This window comes from Mixophyes fleayi, chromosome 3 (assembly GCF_038048845.1).
Source record: "Mixophyes fleayi isolate aMixFle1 chromosome 3, aMixFle1.hap1, whole genome shotgun sequence".
NCBI lineage: Eukaryota > Metazoa > Chordata > Amphibia > Anura > Limnodynastidae > Mixophyes > Mixophyes fleayi.
Genome location: NC_134404.1, coordinates 127,029,059 through 127,043,060, shown reverse-complemented (window position 1 = coordinate 127,043,060; position 14,002 = coordinate 127,029,059). Strand labels below are relative to the sequence as shown.

At 42.2% G+C, this 14,002-nt stretch overlaps 1 protein-coding gene across 1 annotated transcript; it reads right to left on the bottom strand.

The window, feature by feature from the left end:
• Positions 1–450: 450 nt before the first annotated feature.
• Positions 451–2,294, bottom strand: SST (somatostatin). The gene is made up of 2 exons (XM_075200589.1): positions 2,066–2,294; positions 451–830 (listed from the first exon to the last, which is right to left on the bottom strand). The coding sequence occupies exons 1-2, from the start codon at positions 2,198–2,200 to the stop codon at positions 618–620; spliced, it is 348 nt and encodes a 115-aa protein (XP_075056690.1). The 5' UTR covers positions 2,201–2,294; the 3' UTR covers positions 451–617.
• Between the last annotated feature and the right edge of the window lie 11,708 nt (positions 2,295–14,002).

The window sequence follows — 14,002 nt, the reverse complement described above, 5'->3', positions numbered from 1 at the left end:
TTCCCCTGGGGTTTGTATGGAAAAGATAACTACAAATCATTTAAGTCTTTGCTTAAATTTTATAAACAAAGGAGAGGATTAAACCGTTTACGCTCTTTAAACAATGTAAGCTGATTACTGTGTTTTCTTTTCACAGAATCCTACCAGTCTGCATATTGTCCTATCCAACACTGGTTGCATTCTCTCCAGAACCGAAGAGGTTAACAATATTCTCCCTTCCAGTGCCATTGAGTTTTTCAGACCATGGAATGTGTTTATGCGAACTCTGTTTTATGCTCCTATGTACTTTACTTAAAAAATTGGAATTCAAAAATATTTGTGTGAATGGCAAATGTTAAAATGTGTCATTTGAAATATACTTTGTTGCAACATTTAATTAAAAGTAGTACATCTGTGGAAATTCTAAAGTAGATATCATAAGAACTACCAAAAAGTCATGACTCAAGCAAATCATTTACAATTTCAACTAAAAGTTTATTAAACAACTCGAAATTAACATCTTTATTCACCATAACTGTGTGTGGTATTTACAGTCTTCGGCTTGTGTGGAAAAGGCTTTATTTGGGATTTAAGGAGTAGGAAAATAAAGGACCAGAAGATAGGGAGGCTGGTGGAGGCTAACAAGATGTGAATGTTTTCCAGAAGAAGTTCTTGCATCCTGCTTTACGTTCTCTGGGGGCCAGAGCTGGACTGGAGTTTGCGGATCTTTCCAGTTCCAATCTTACTTCATCTTGCTCGGCACCTCTTGGCAGGTCCTCTGATTCCAAGGCTTCATTATCTGTCTGGGATGGTTCTGATAGCAATTCTGCTAGAAAGTACTTGGCCAACTCCTGCAATTAGAGTGATAAGATATGATAACCTTCCAATGTTCCATGCAAGAATATGACCATATCCTTAACTAGTATGCATGTTATACAGTAAAGATCGTGTTTTAATCCACCCTTTGTAGTGAGGTGCATATGAAATAATTTAAGTTGGACACTATCTACCAATAACTATTCCTTTGGATTTTGCCATGCAGCCACATACTAATGATTTTGACAAGTATGAATAGTACAGCTGATATCAGGCTCAACTTTCTATATAAGACATTCGTTTATGCTACAGTTTCAGCATGGTCCCCCATAAATAAGGCTAGATCTCCTTCTCGGAGCTGTCCGAAGTGCTGAAATTCGACGGCAACCATTAACTTTTTACTTTATATAGCGCTGCAGTGAATATTTGTCGAGACTGATTAATATTTGTCGTGACTGATTAACCCTTACAGACCATGCTTTATTTTATTATAGCAAAACAGCAAAATGAGCACCTGTTTAAAATTCTAAATACATACTAGTAGGTTAATTGGCTACTATCAAATTAACCCTAGTCTCTCTCTCTGTCTCTCTTTCTCTCTCTGTCTGTCTGTGTGTATGTTAGGAAATTTAGACTGTAAGCTCCAATGGGGCAGGAACTGATGCAAGTGAGTTCTCTGTACAGCGCTGCGGAATTAGTAGCGCTATATAAGTACATGATGATGATGATGATGAATTCTACAAATGTCACCCTATACTGCAATTCCAGCAAATAACGGTGCTAGTTAAGGTGATTAAAAATACAAATCAGATGCACTGTATGTAAATTCATTGCGGAGGGCTTGGAGTGTTCAGAACCTCGGATAGCTCAGTGCCTAGCGCTGCCGCCTTGAAGTCTACAGTATAGCTTGGTAGTCTAACACTGCACATCGCTTTACATAAATCATATCATTAAGTCATTTTTAACAAAGCAGCATCAATGTCCAGAATATACCAGAATGCTTACAGATCACTCCTGAATAAATTTAACAGAAGCCAATATACTAAGGTGCCAATCATTAATGACTAAGTTGTATAGCCTACAAATACAGCTGTAGATGCTTGCATCACTCTATGTAGGAAGTCAGCGTACATTTTCTATCATATATTGGAAAGGAAAGTTTGCAATAAAATTCTCTAAATAGACACGTTATAACTTCCCTAACAGAAATGTTAGTACTGTAGTTGTCTCTGTCGGAAGTCCGGTAAGAAAAAGGAAGAATATTCCCTACCTGTTTTCCTGCTGCTGCGAGTGACTTCTGCAGGAACTGGCGAAGTCTCGGATCTGTAGGTGCAGCGGAGATAGAGCTCACAGCCAAGGCCAGTGAGAGCAGGGTCAGGGCACAACGCACACGGCAGGACTGCATTTCTTCAATAACTTCTCCAAGCTGATTGCAGAGAATGAGCTATCAGTGCTAAGGAACCTGCTGAGTCTTCTTCTACTTCTGCTCCTGGGATCTCCTTAGCCCCCTTTTAAATTCTCCCTATGACGTCAGCGAAGGAAGAGCCCCCTCCTCCCCCTCTCTTCCCTGAGATAACCACCACTTTTACGCACCATTACCCCAAAGTAGATAAATCACTAAAACCACCGAGATGAAAAAGAACCTGAAAGGTTTTTGTGAGTGTTTTTTTCCCCCTGTAATTTTATATGTATACTGTTTACATAAGCTTTCTACATATTTGAAACATAAATGGTTTCTACATGTTACCAGGTTATTTAACCTAATCAATGCCAAAGTCACCGCCCTGTGCTCTCATTTTTCTGTGAATCAACAGTGTGTCATTTCATTTCTCTGTAATTGCAGTTCACTGGTGGCAACGTGATTATTCATTTTCCCTAGGAACATTAAATATCTACGTTATGTGGACTTAATTTTATTGTGCAGTAGCATTACCAGTCCGAATGACTTTACTGCAATATACACAACAGTTCCCACTAGCTGATTTGGAAAGCTTACCCACACCAACAGGGACACATTCATTCTGCAAACGCCCAACAGCTTCGATCTAGATTTGCAATCTGCAGACTGTGATCTATAACGGATTGCATCTCATCGAAGCCAACTGACGTTGGAGCAGAGTTTGATTTCTACCTATAATATATATATATATATATATATATATATATATATATATATATATATATAATGGACCGATCAATGTGAAAAATAGATTCAGATATGTGATTATGTGAAGACATTTATACTGTGCATTTTGTAAACTTCGGTCAATGCTTGTAATAGCACGACTGCCTGCGTGTATGTTGTACTTATGCAATATATGTGACCACGTGATACCATAAGAAGTTTGCCATATCTTCTTCTCATACTTTATTTCACGACAAAATACAGTGTTTCTGATCTGAATACTGATTGCCATTTTCTGGAGACCTCCCACTCCAACAATTCTGCACAGTGTAAAATGGAATATTCAGTTTTGCAGTAGAAAATATAGGTTAAGTAAAAATCAATACTTAACGAATTGCTGCATAAAGAATTCAACTGTTTCCTGAACTTACTGCATGTTTCCATTTGCTTACTTAAACACAATTTAATCGGGATTATTGGAATGTTCTTTGGCATAATGATCCGCAGTCTGCTCAACAAGTTGTTACAAGTGACCAAGCTCTAACTTTTGTAAATTAAATTATTTTATAGGACACATACAGAAGGAAGTTCAATATAGAATAATACCAGGTTGACATTCACGTTATCCTTGCAGAAGGTAATTACGAGTTTTAACTTCAGAGAATCTTTCTTGTTAGCACCTCTCCTTTGTGTCAAGTCTGACAGGCAATGTTTCAAACAATCACAGTAGAGTAAACCACCATTGTACAGTATAATTTTAAGATTAGATAAATCCTAATTTGAAAATTGCGGCTGTTTCAACCATAATTTAGACCTGGCCATTCATCATGAATCTCATATCCCCAAATCATATCCACTTTCTAATCCTTTATGATAAACTAAAATCGTTTAAAAGTCTCATAACAGACCTTCACATTAGATGTATAGTAGTATGGGCTTATTCGCTTATTTTCTCCCGCTGCCCATTATTTTCAATGGAGGAATTGACCTTGTACAAAAGATTCAGCACTATAATTAAATTGTCCATATATGTCTCGCTATCTGCATTTTACCTTTAGTGAGCTGCTAATGACTGAATACATATAATGACATGCTCCTATAGAATACTGTTCTTGTCACAGTGTATAACTGTAACACGATAAAAAATTGCGGTAGCCTATGCTGTAATAATAAAAACGTTACATGCTGGTATTTATACTATTTAGTTTTCTCATTACCACGCGTACATAACATCTCCCGATTTTCAGTTGTGACAAGTTATAGGTGAGAAATAATCTAATTGAGATCGCTTTTGCGTTAGTGTGACTGTGAGGTGTAGATTGCTAGGCTGGCTGTAGCTTCCGAATAAAGCTGGAACTGGTAAGCTGCTGTTTATATTATTCAGTGGTTCCCTCCACTGTATTGGGTATCATCCCTGCAGACGGCAACTTCATGAATATGCTAGTACCACTGGCTGTTCCGGAGTGTAGGTTTGTACTGTTTTCTGTAAAATATGTGCATTGTTCCTTGACGGGTGGGCTAACTACACAGAAGTCTAAGAAGTGCATGAGGATGTGTAAGTGACTTCTTTCATAGTAAGAATTGATCCATGTACTTTAGCTATGGATAGATTTCAAACCCTGATAGATCATGTCAATAAAGCATTGGGAATGTGTTTTTAAATCGTCTAAGCTTTCTTTTTAACAAATGCTAATTTCAGATTGTATGGCTATATTTTTTCTCTTGTTTCTTAATATAGCTGTTTTTGCTTTACTCCAGTGGAGAAATTATTTTTTTGGGAATTTAATGCATTTTAATCTCTGGACCAAAACTCTGATATCCTAAATTTGAATATTTTCTGCCATAAGCCATACAAGGTTGATGCCATTAGCAGTATAATATGACCAAGTGTTATCTACTCACAACCTGGCTCTAGGAGGCAATTTCGCTTGGCAACTACTGGACACAATTAGAACCAGTCAACCTTAACTATTAGAACGAGGTAACAGTTACAATGTTAAAAATAACAATATTTCCATTTACAACAGCTACAATGTCACCATCTAATTTTTGAATTATGGGCAGAACATTATTGGCTGATTGATGCCTGGAATATGCATCCCAGAAAATGACCAGAACACAGTTCTAGCACAACCATAAACTAGCTTAACAGCCACTAGGCCAATTGTATAACCCAATGTCTTATCCCCATTTCTGTCCACTGTACAATACAACTCACCTTCTGTAAACTGTACATTACTCTTTGTCAAAGGGGAAAAGTACAATGCACATACAGAATACAATTAAAATAGTTTAGAGGAGGAGAAGTTAATCTTTAAAAGAATTCTGTCCATGCAACCTATTTCTTACAGTAAAACACAATCCCCTGTCTATCTATATATTAATAGCATAAGTAGGACTTTTATAAGTGCCTTGTTTCTTTGATGCCATTGTCTGAGGAGGGCACATATGGTCTTGGTTTGTAGATTTGCAGAAAAATGTTGGCGTTGTAATGGGTTGCATTACTTCAGAGTTATTTCGCAAAACACCTGCCTGCCATTTACAACAATGCATTACCATTGTCCTCTGGAAAATGTGAAAGTTGACAATACAAATGTTCACCTGCTGGTTGCTTTGAAAACTGTGAAAGTTAGGGAACTCTCCTTGTGCACCTGCTGTGTGACCTGGAACATGTGACCTGCAGGGTGGTCTGGAAATTGTGACAGTTATTTGCAGCTTGCTGGGTGGCCTGGAACATGGGACTTGCTGGGTGGTCTGGAAACTGTGACAGTTATTTGCAACAACATATATCAGCGCGTCTTGCGGGGACCTCAATCAGACTGCTGTTTTATTTCATTATTCAATTATCTTCGCTTTGTTCACAACAAACATGCCAAGAAGCATTTATACACCGAGGATGTTGACATGGTGGACCCCTTATAGGTCGCCCAGAGCGCATAGTTAAAAGATCTTACAGTCAAGAATATTATCATCACAATCAACATATAACAAAAACAACTGTTACGCCACTTGCATCGGACATGACGTATTTGCCACATAACTAATCTTATCGCATTCGCCATGACAATAAACAAGAGTCAAGGACAAACACTTCAAAAGGTTGGCCTTTGGTTACCAAAACCAGTGTTTAGACATGAACAGCTTTGCATTGCATTATCCCATGTGAAAACAGAAGCATCCATCAAAATTAAAGTAGTGTATGCCCAGCAATATACCTTCAATGGAAGAACTTATATATATAATGTATAGTGTATAAAAAACTTCTTTAGTTCCTTTAATATAGTGATTTATAATATAGTAATTTATTCATTATACTCCATTGTTAACATTTCTACATGTAATGTAGTGTATAAAAAAGTTATTGATTCTGTTAATAAAGTAATTTAGTCATTACATTTCAGTTTAATTTAAGGCAGCAACCGCCAGGTTTTCATAGTTTCGCTTAATTACATCACTGCTTAAAGAGGTTGTCAACAGCAGAGACCCAATCTATCAATTCATATAACAGAGCTGAATATTGGACAACCTCTTTAATTCACAAATCATCATCATCAGCTATTCATATAGCACCACTAATTCCGCAGCGCTGTACAGAGAACTCACTCACATTAGTCCCTGCCCCATTGGAGCTTACAGTCTAAATTTCCTAACATACACACATAGACAGAGGGAAAGAGAGACTAGGGTCAATTTGATAGCAACCAATTAACCTACCAGTATGTTTTTGGAGTGTGGGAGGAAACCGGAGCACCCGGAGGAAACCCATGCCACAGGGAGAACATACAAACTACATACAAATAAGACCATGGTCTGGAATCGAACTCATGAACCCAGTACTTTGAGGCAGAAGTGCTAACCACTAAGCCTGTCACCATTGCTTTTGTTATTTTGCTATTCATAATTCAAATTTGTAAGCAAAGATTGGAAGGATCTGCTTTACTGCAGAAATTGTTGTTCAACATGTATTTGTTTATGTAGCATCAATGATGAAAACAGCTATGAAAAAGCAATGTTATCACCAAATATCTTTACCTATTATTATAGCATTACAGGGATTAAAAAATTATTTTAGTCTCTGGTTGCTGGGTTTAGAATTCTTGAATTACAAAACACCTCTTCCCTGCACATGAAGGTCGTAATTTTTCCTTTTCTGCTTCCCTGATGTGATGGATTCCAAGGAAAGATAAACACCAAGCCACAGGAAATAGAAAGATGTTGCATTAATGATGTGTTTCCAAGTCTCGGTATGTTTTGACTTCCTTCATGGAATACGCCATCATCATCTTTATTTATTTATTTATTTATTTATATAACTTAGCAATGAGACACAAGTGGTGTGGTCACAATACGAGAAGCGATTCTCATCTATGGCAAAACACAACTGAAAACAGCCACACTTGAATGGAATGTTTGCTGTAGTACACTAGTATTTCCCTTTGTCCATTTCTATTGGGTCTTCAGTATATACTATACATATGCTCTTTTACATGGGGTTTCACAGTGACCAGGGCTGACACTTCCATTAGGCAGCGTTAGGCAGCTGCCTAGGACGCCATGCTCTTGGAGGCACACTGTGGTCGGATATAAAAGCTAATGTCTCTGAATGAGACATTATTAGTCCACTCAACGTTAGCAGCAGCCGCAGGCATAATTAAGGTGACCTCCAATGCTGTTAGCTGCCGCACCTCTCAAGACTTACCCAGAATCTGCAATTGAGTCATTCATCGCCTCATCACACAGCAGCGCAGCAATGAACCCTCCCCTCACTGCTGCCTAGCTATTCTCCGCCCATGGAGGAACTTATGAAGGACCAATAGCGCCCAATCAGGGTGACATGGGTGTGGAGTTAATGCAGGCACTCCAGGTGTCAGCGGCTGTGGGGGGTGCCACTACTGACTCTCAGAAGAATCTGTGAGCCAGGTGAAAGGGGTATTCTGCAGTGTTGGCGGCAGCTGGGACTCCAGCGGAAGCTTGATTGTGTGTTCAGCCAATGGATCCCATTAATATCCATCTTTGCTACACTCAGCTGCAGCCTGAAGGAAACCCAGAGAGCTGAAAGTCCAGCAGGGGAGGTGCTGTGGTAGCAGCACTGCTTACAATTACTGTGGAAAAAGGGGCAGCTTTGTTCAGCTCACTGGACTAAGAAACTGAAGACACTTGTAGTGTAAGGTAAGGAGAGTGGTGTATGTGTTTCAAAAGCAATGTAAAATGACAACATCATAACACACACGTGTCTCTGTCCCCCTGCCACCCTGCCCATGTGTCCCACTGCCACCTTGCCCATGTGTGCCTCTATCCCCCTGCCCATGTGTGCCTTTGTCCCCCTGCCCATGTGTGCCTCTGTCTCCTTGCCCATGTGTGCCTCTGTCCTCCTGCCCATGTGTCCCCCTGCCACCCCGCCCATGTGTGCCTCTGTTCCCCTGTCTCCTTACCCATGTGTCCCCCTGCCCATATGTGCTTCTGTCCCCTTGCCCATGTGTACCTCGGTCCCCCTGTCCCCTTGCCCATGTGTGCCTCTGTCCCCCTGTGCCCTTGTCCATGTGTGCCCCTGTCCACCTGCCCTATAAATGTCCATGTAGGATATATTTTACGATTCTACCTCACATGTAATATTCTAGTATTTCATCGCAATAAGTGTGGGAATTACATGTCACTGATCAATTGCTTCATTTTGAAATATAGTAAATATTCAGTCTCTAATTTTTTTTTTAAATCACTGTAAATGTAGGCACTATGTAAATGTAAATATTCATTTACTTGAAGTCTTCAAATCTCTTCTTGATGAGTATATGAGTGTGGGTTGAGTGCTCTGGGGGGGCAGGGGTGGTAGACTGAACCTTTGCCTAGGGTGCCGAGAAGCCTTGCACCTGCCCTGACAGTGACTTGTCTATGTAAGTTCTGTTTCTTCGTCAAGATTTATTCATTAAAACAGAATGTTTCCCTCCTATGATCTTAAGCACAGAACAGAGCAACATCTTTTGAAAGAGCACAAGTGTGTCTGTTCTCTTACATTCAATAAACTAATGTAGTTGTAAGACCAGGGACATGGAGATATATGACTGCTTAGCCTTTATAAACAGAACTCAGGAACTCACAGCTGCTTTATCTACTTGTGCTACGTTAATGGGACAATCATTATAGCTTTCTTTTCCTCTGACATTCCTCAGACAGATGAGATAGAGTCTGTTCAAGTTTAATTTTAGATCTTTATTGGTTCTGTCAATGTTAAACACTGTGCTTAGACTTAATTCTGACTTTGATATATTGCTTAATGGAGTTTTATTTTTATTTGCAGGACTGAATCTACAAGTAAACAATACAGTAGGATTACTCACCTCTTCTGATATGTAACCACTTCACCTCTCCTTTACACATATTGTGAGGCCCATGGTAGATTTAACTTATGAACTGCTGGATTTATTAAGACTCATTTCTAAACTACAAAATATGCAGGCACATAATATCTTTCCATTTGTGAAAATGCACTGAATTGTTCACTTCATAAAAAACAAGAAGCATGTCCACATTTTACTTATATTCTAGATTTTTAACCTGCCACCCAAAAAGCACTCATATGGTCAAAGCAGTAAAATATCACTGAAGTCCTGACTACTACCAAATTAGGATCACCTCCTTCATTAATTTCAACTTTTCAGATTTTCTCCTCTAACACTGCAGTTTAGCCTCATTTATTTATTAAATTAACCCCAACAGTGAGGGAATATCAGGGCTGTAATCAGGGGTGCCGAGAGGAGAGGGGTACTAATTACCAGGGCCCGGACATGCCAAGGGACCAGGCCTGCACTGTAGACTATCATTTCTTCTTTTAGTTATTTTTTTCTACTTCTTTAAATTTTTGTAACTTTTTTTCTTTCATTGTTTCCTGGCAGGGGAGAGGGAGGGGGTGGTGCTAGTTGGTTGCCTGGTGGTCCAGTAAGATCCTCCGGGAAGCAAGTTTCCTCTACCCAACCCGCGCAGACGTCAACATGGAGGAAGTACTGAGAACCCTCGTGAATGTGGCCGCTGCGCAGCAACAGCAGCAAGCTCAGATGCTACGAGTTGCCGAGGCACAGGTGGAAAACACAAGGCTCTTAAGGGAAGAGTTAAGCCAGGTGAGGCATGACAGAAGTGAACCACCTGGTCCGGTTCTCCAGAAAATGTCGCCCGGTGATGACATAGAAGCATATCTGGTGTCCTTTGAGAGACTTGCAAAAAGGGCAAAATGGCCTTCTAAAGATTGGGCTGAGAGGCTGGCGCCATATCTGACTGGTGAAGCTCAGCGAGCTTATATGGATCTAGATGAGGACCGGGCCTCTGATTATTTGTGCCTAAAGTCTGAGATATTGGCTCGCATTGGAGTTTCCGGGCCAGGCCGAGCCCAATGCTATCACTAATGGCGCTATGATAAAGGAAAATCGGCCAGAGCGCAAGTGGCTGAGCTTTCTAAAATTTTAAAGAAATGGCTGCAGCCTGAGGAGAATTCGCCTTCTCGGATTATTGAAGTTCTGGCGATAGATCACTGCATCCGGGGGCTGAACAGCGATTTGCAAAGGTGTGTTCTGCAATCAGACCCACAAAATTATGAAGAGCTTGCCACCATGGTAGAAAGGTTTTGTGCGCTACAGCAAATGACTAAAGAACCTGCATTTGTGCCAAAGCCGCTGCCACGCCAAAAGCCAGGTTTGACAATCCTTGCTACAGGGCCCAATGGCAAAACTGCTACGGACAGAGGGCCAGGTGCAAAGCCGTCTAATCTAAAGTGTTTTGAATGTGATGAGCCAGGCCACTTTAAGGCAGAGTGTCCTAACCTACCAGAACCCATGGACTGTTCTGTAGCACATATTGGACCTGCATTTCCAAGCTGTTTTACCATGAGTCCGACACCAGGAAGTCCTTGTTTATTCCGGGTGACTGTGCTAATCAACCAAAACCTTGTTCTGGCCTTGGTTGACTCAGGGAGTGAACTCTCATTGGTTTCCAGCTCTGTCTTACCCGAAACCATAACTTCTCAGTTGCCCGAGGTGAAGGTTCTTTGCGTACATGGTACGACAGAGGAGTATAAAAGAACAATACTACCAGTCACACTCAAAGACAAAACTGTTATGGTGGTAGCTGCCATAGCACCTAAACTCCCAATTCCACTCATTTTGGGGTGAGACTTCCCACTGTTTAATGATGTCCTCAGTGAGCGGAGCCGGCCGGACATGCCGCCAACTGATGCAACGGTCGGAAGCCCGGTCTTAAAGGAACCGACTAAGAATCCACAACATCTGGACATCGATGTTTGGGAACCGCCAAACAGGAATGCCATCCTGGGAGTCACAGCAGGAGTTCCACAAAAGCATCCACCTGCGGGGAAACATGGACAGTCCAAACTAGCATTGGTCGGTGATGTCGCAGATGAGCCCACCCCGCCTGTCAGTGAGGATACGGACTGGTCCGCAATATCAATTTTGTTTCCTCTGCAGGACTTTGCTCAAGACCAACTTAATGATGCCACTTTGGAACATGTCTTTAAAAGTGTGACTGAGTGTCACTCACCGGACTGTGAGTGCTTCTTCCCGGACTATTAGGAACCGTGGACGTCCTCTATCCTGAGGGACTGCGCATGCGCAGCCCTTTCCAAACCTTCAGTGTATGTTCCTTTAACTTAATTGGCAGATCAGGCAACCTCCCTATATTAAGCACCTGTGGTCAACACCACGTTGCCTGATCTTGGAGTCTCATTCCCCATGAGTCTCTGAAGGTGTTCCTGTGTTTCCTCGTTTATTCAGCCCAGCTGATTCCTGTGGTTTCCAAACCACTTCTACCTCTGTGGTTTCCAAACCACTTCTACTACTGTGGTTCCCATACCACTTCTACCATCTACTGTATCATCGTGACTGTGAGCTGATTCCTATCCGCTGCCTCCGTGCACTACAGCCTCCAAACCACTTCTACTACTGTGGTTCCCATACCACTTCTACCATCTACTGTATCATCGTGACTGTGAGCTGATTCCTATCCGCTGCCTCCGTGCACTACAGTCTTCTAACCACTTCAACTCTACCATGTATCATTGGGACTGTTAGCTTATGCCTATCCGCTGCCTCCGTGCACTACAGTCTTTCATTCACATCCACTCACCTGTTCATGATTGTGACTGCCAGCTGATTCCTATCCGCTGCCTCCGTGCACTACAGGCTTCAACCTGCAACTCGTCTGTGTTTCATCATCGTGACTGTCTGGCTGATTCCTATCCGCTGCCTCCGTGCACTACAGTCTTCAACCTGCAACTCGTCTGTGTTTCATCGTGACTGTTTAGCTGATTCCTATCCGCCGCCTCTGTGCGCTTCAGTCTTCAGCCCTTGTCAACTCTCCCGTGTTGCCTTGAGTCTGCTGCCACTATTGCTACCCGCTACTCTCCGTGATCAACTGTTCCAGTTCAACTCTGCTCCGGTGTCCCATCGTTACTGCACCTGCTGGTTGCTATTGGCTACCTCCGTGTTCCCGCAGAGACCCGCTGCTGTTACTTCTCAGCACTACTCATCCATCTACTGCTGATCCGCTCTCCACGCCTTCCTGTGTTCCCTGCTGGTCTACCTACCTGTGCGCTGCACCTGTTAGACCACCGCTTCACCCATCCAGGGACTTTGCATCCTGCCGGCCTCCTGCCGTTCAGGTATCTCTGCACTCCTGTCTGACTGCCTTCTCCTGAACCACGGTATGCATACTTCCCATTGACTGTGCTGTGTATTGCATACTTTGCTGGACTGTGTTGGTTCTCCTCTGGAGTGTACTATCCGCTGAGTCTATTGCCATCATTGACTGTGTTATCTCATGCTGGATTACTTCAAGAGACTTTCTATATTGGCAGTGTTGTTCAGTCATTTATACATTTATATTGTGCATATTACTGTGGATCAAAGTCAAGGTGCCCGTGTATATATTGTGTTGCAGTCTCTCCCCGTGCACCTCCTCACAGATATATTCAGTGGTACAACTTGCTAGTGGCAGACCACTGACCCCTGTTTACAGTTTCACCTGTTCCAGTATCCTCTCACATAGCAGTGGTACAACTTGCTAACGCAGACCACTGACTCCCCGGATACCTCCACTTGGATTCCATTCCTTCACTCAGACAGCGGTACAACTTGCTATCCGCAGACCGCTGACTCTCATCACCTCCTCGTTTCTGTTGGACATTCCTCCTCACTATAGCAGTGGTACAACTTGCTACCGCAGACCACTGACTACCTTCACGTGTCCTTTGTCCATACAGTTCCTCGTGTATTACTACCTCCATATTGCCAGTGCTGCTAGTCATAGACTTTCCTGAGCATCTCATCATCTGCTATTTCCTGTTCCGTGATCACCCTGCTACCAGAGTACCATATTACCACCTATACTGCTCTGGTAAGCCTATCACCTGGTGATCCCTGGGTAAAGACTCCTAGTGCCCGTGACAGTAAGATCAGGCCATGACAGACCCAGATACGGAACCTACCGCTAAAGAGATGCTGCAGCATCTGGTCAGCCGTGTGGAGCAACAGGATGCTCGCCAACAGCTGTTACTTCAATGTTACCAATCGTTAACCTCCCAAGGAACATCTGGACAGACTGTTACAGCTAATATTGAAGCTCCTGTGCTTTCCTCCGTTTCCCCAGTGCCATCCCAGGTGTCTACAGCTCCTACGCTTCACCTGCCTACTCCGTCAAAATATGATGGGGACCCCAAAACTTGTAGAGGTTTCCTTAACCAATGTTCGGTCCATTTTGAACTCCAACCTCAAAATTTTTCTACCCATCGTTCCAGAGTGGCCTATCTTATCTCATTGTTTTCTGGACAAGCCCTGGCTTGGGCCTCCCCTCTGTGGGAAAGAAACGATCCAATTCTACAAGATAGTGCCAAATTCATTTCCACGTTCCGAAGTGTGTTCGATGAACCAGGTCGTGTGACCTCCGCTGCTTCCAGCATTCTTCGTTTGCGACAAGGCTCCCATACAGTAGGACAGTATGTCATTCAATTTAGGATCTTAGCCTCTGAACTTCAGTGGAACACTGAAGCATTAGTTGCCGCCTTCTGGCAGGGGCTCTCCGATA

Coding starts and splice junctions, on each gene's coding strand:
- SST (XM_075200589.1), bottom strand. CDS start 2,200: ATGCAGTCCTGCCGTGTGCGTTGTGCCCTGACCCTGCTCTCACTGGCC. Junction 831..2,065: donor TCGCAGCAGCAGGAAAACAG/GTAGGGAATATT, acceptor CTCTAATTGCAG/GAGTTGGCCAAGTACTTTCT.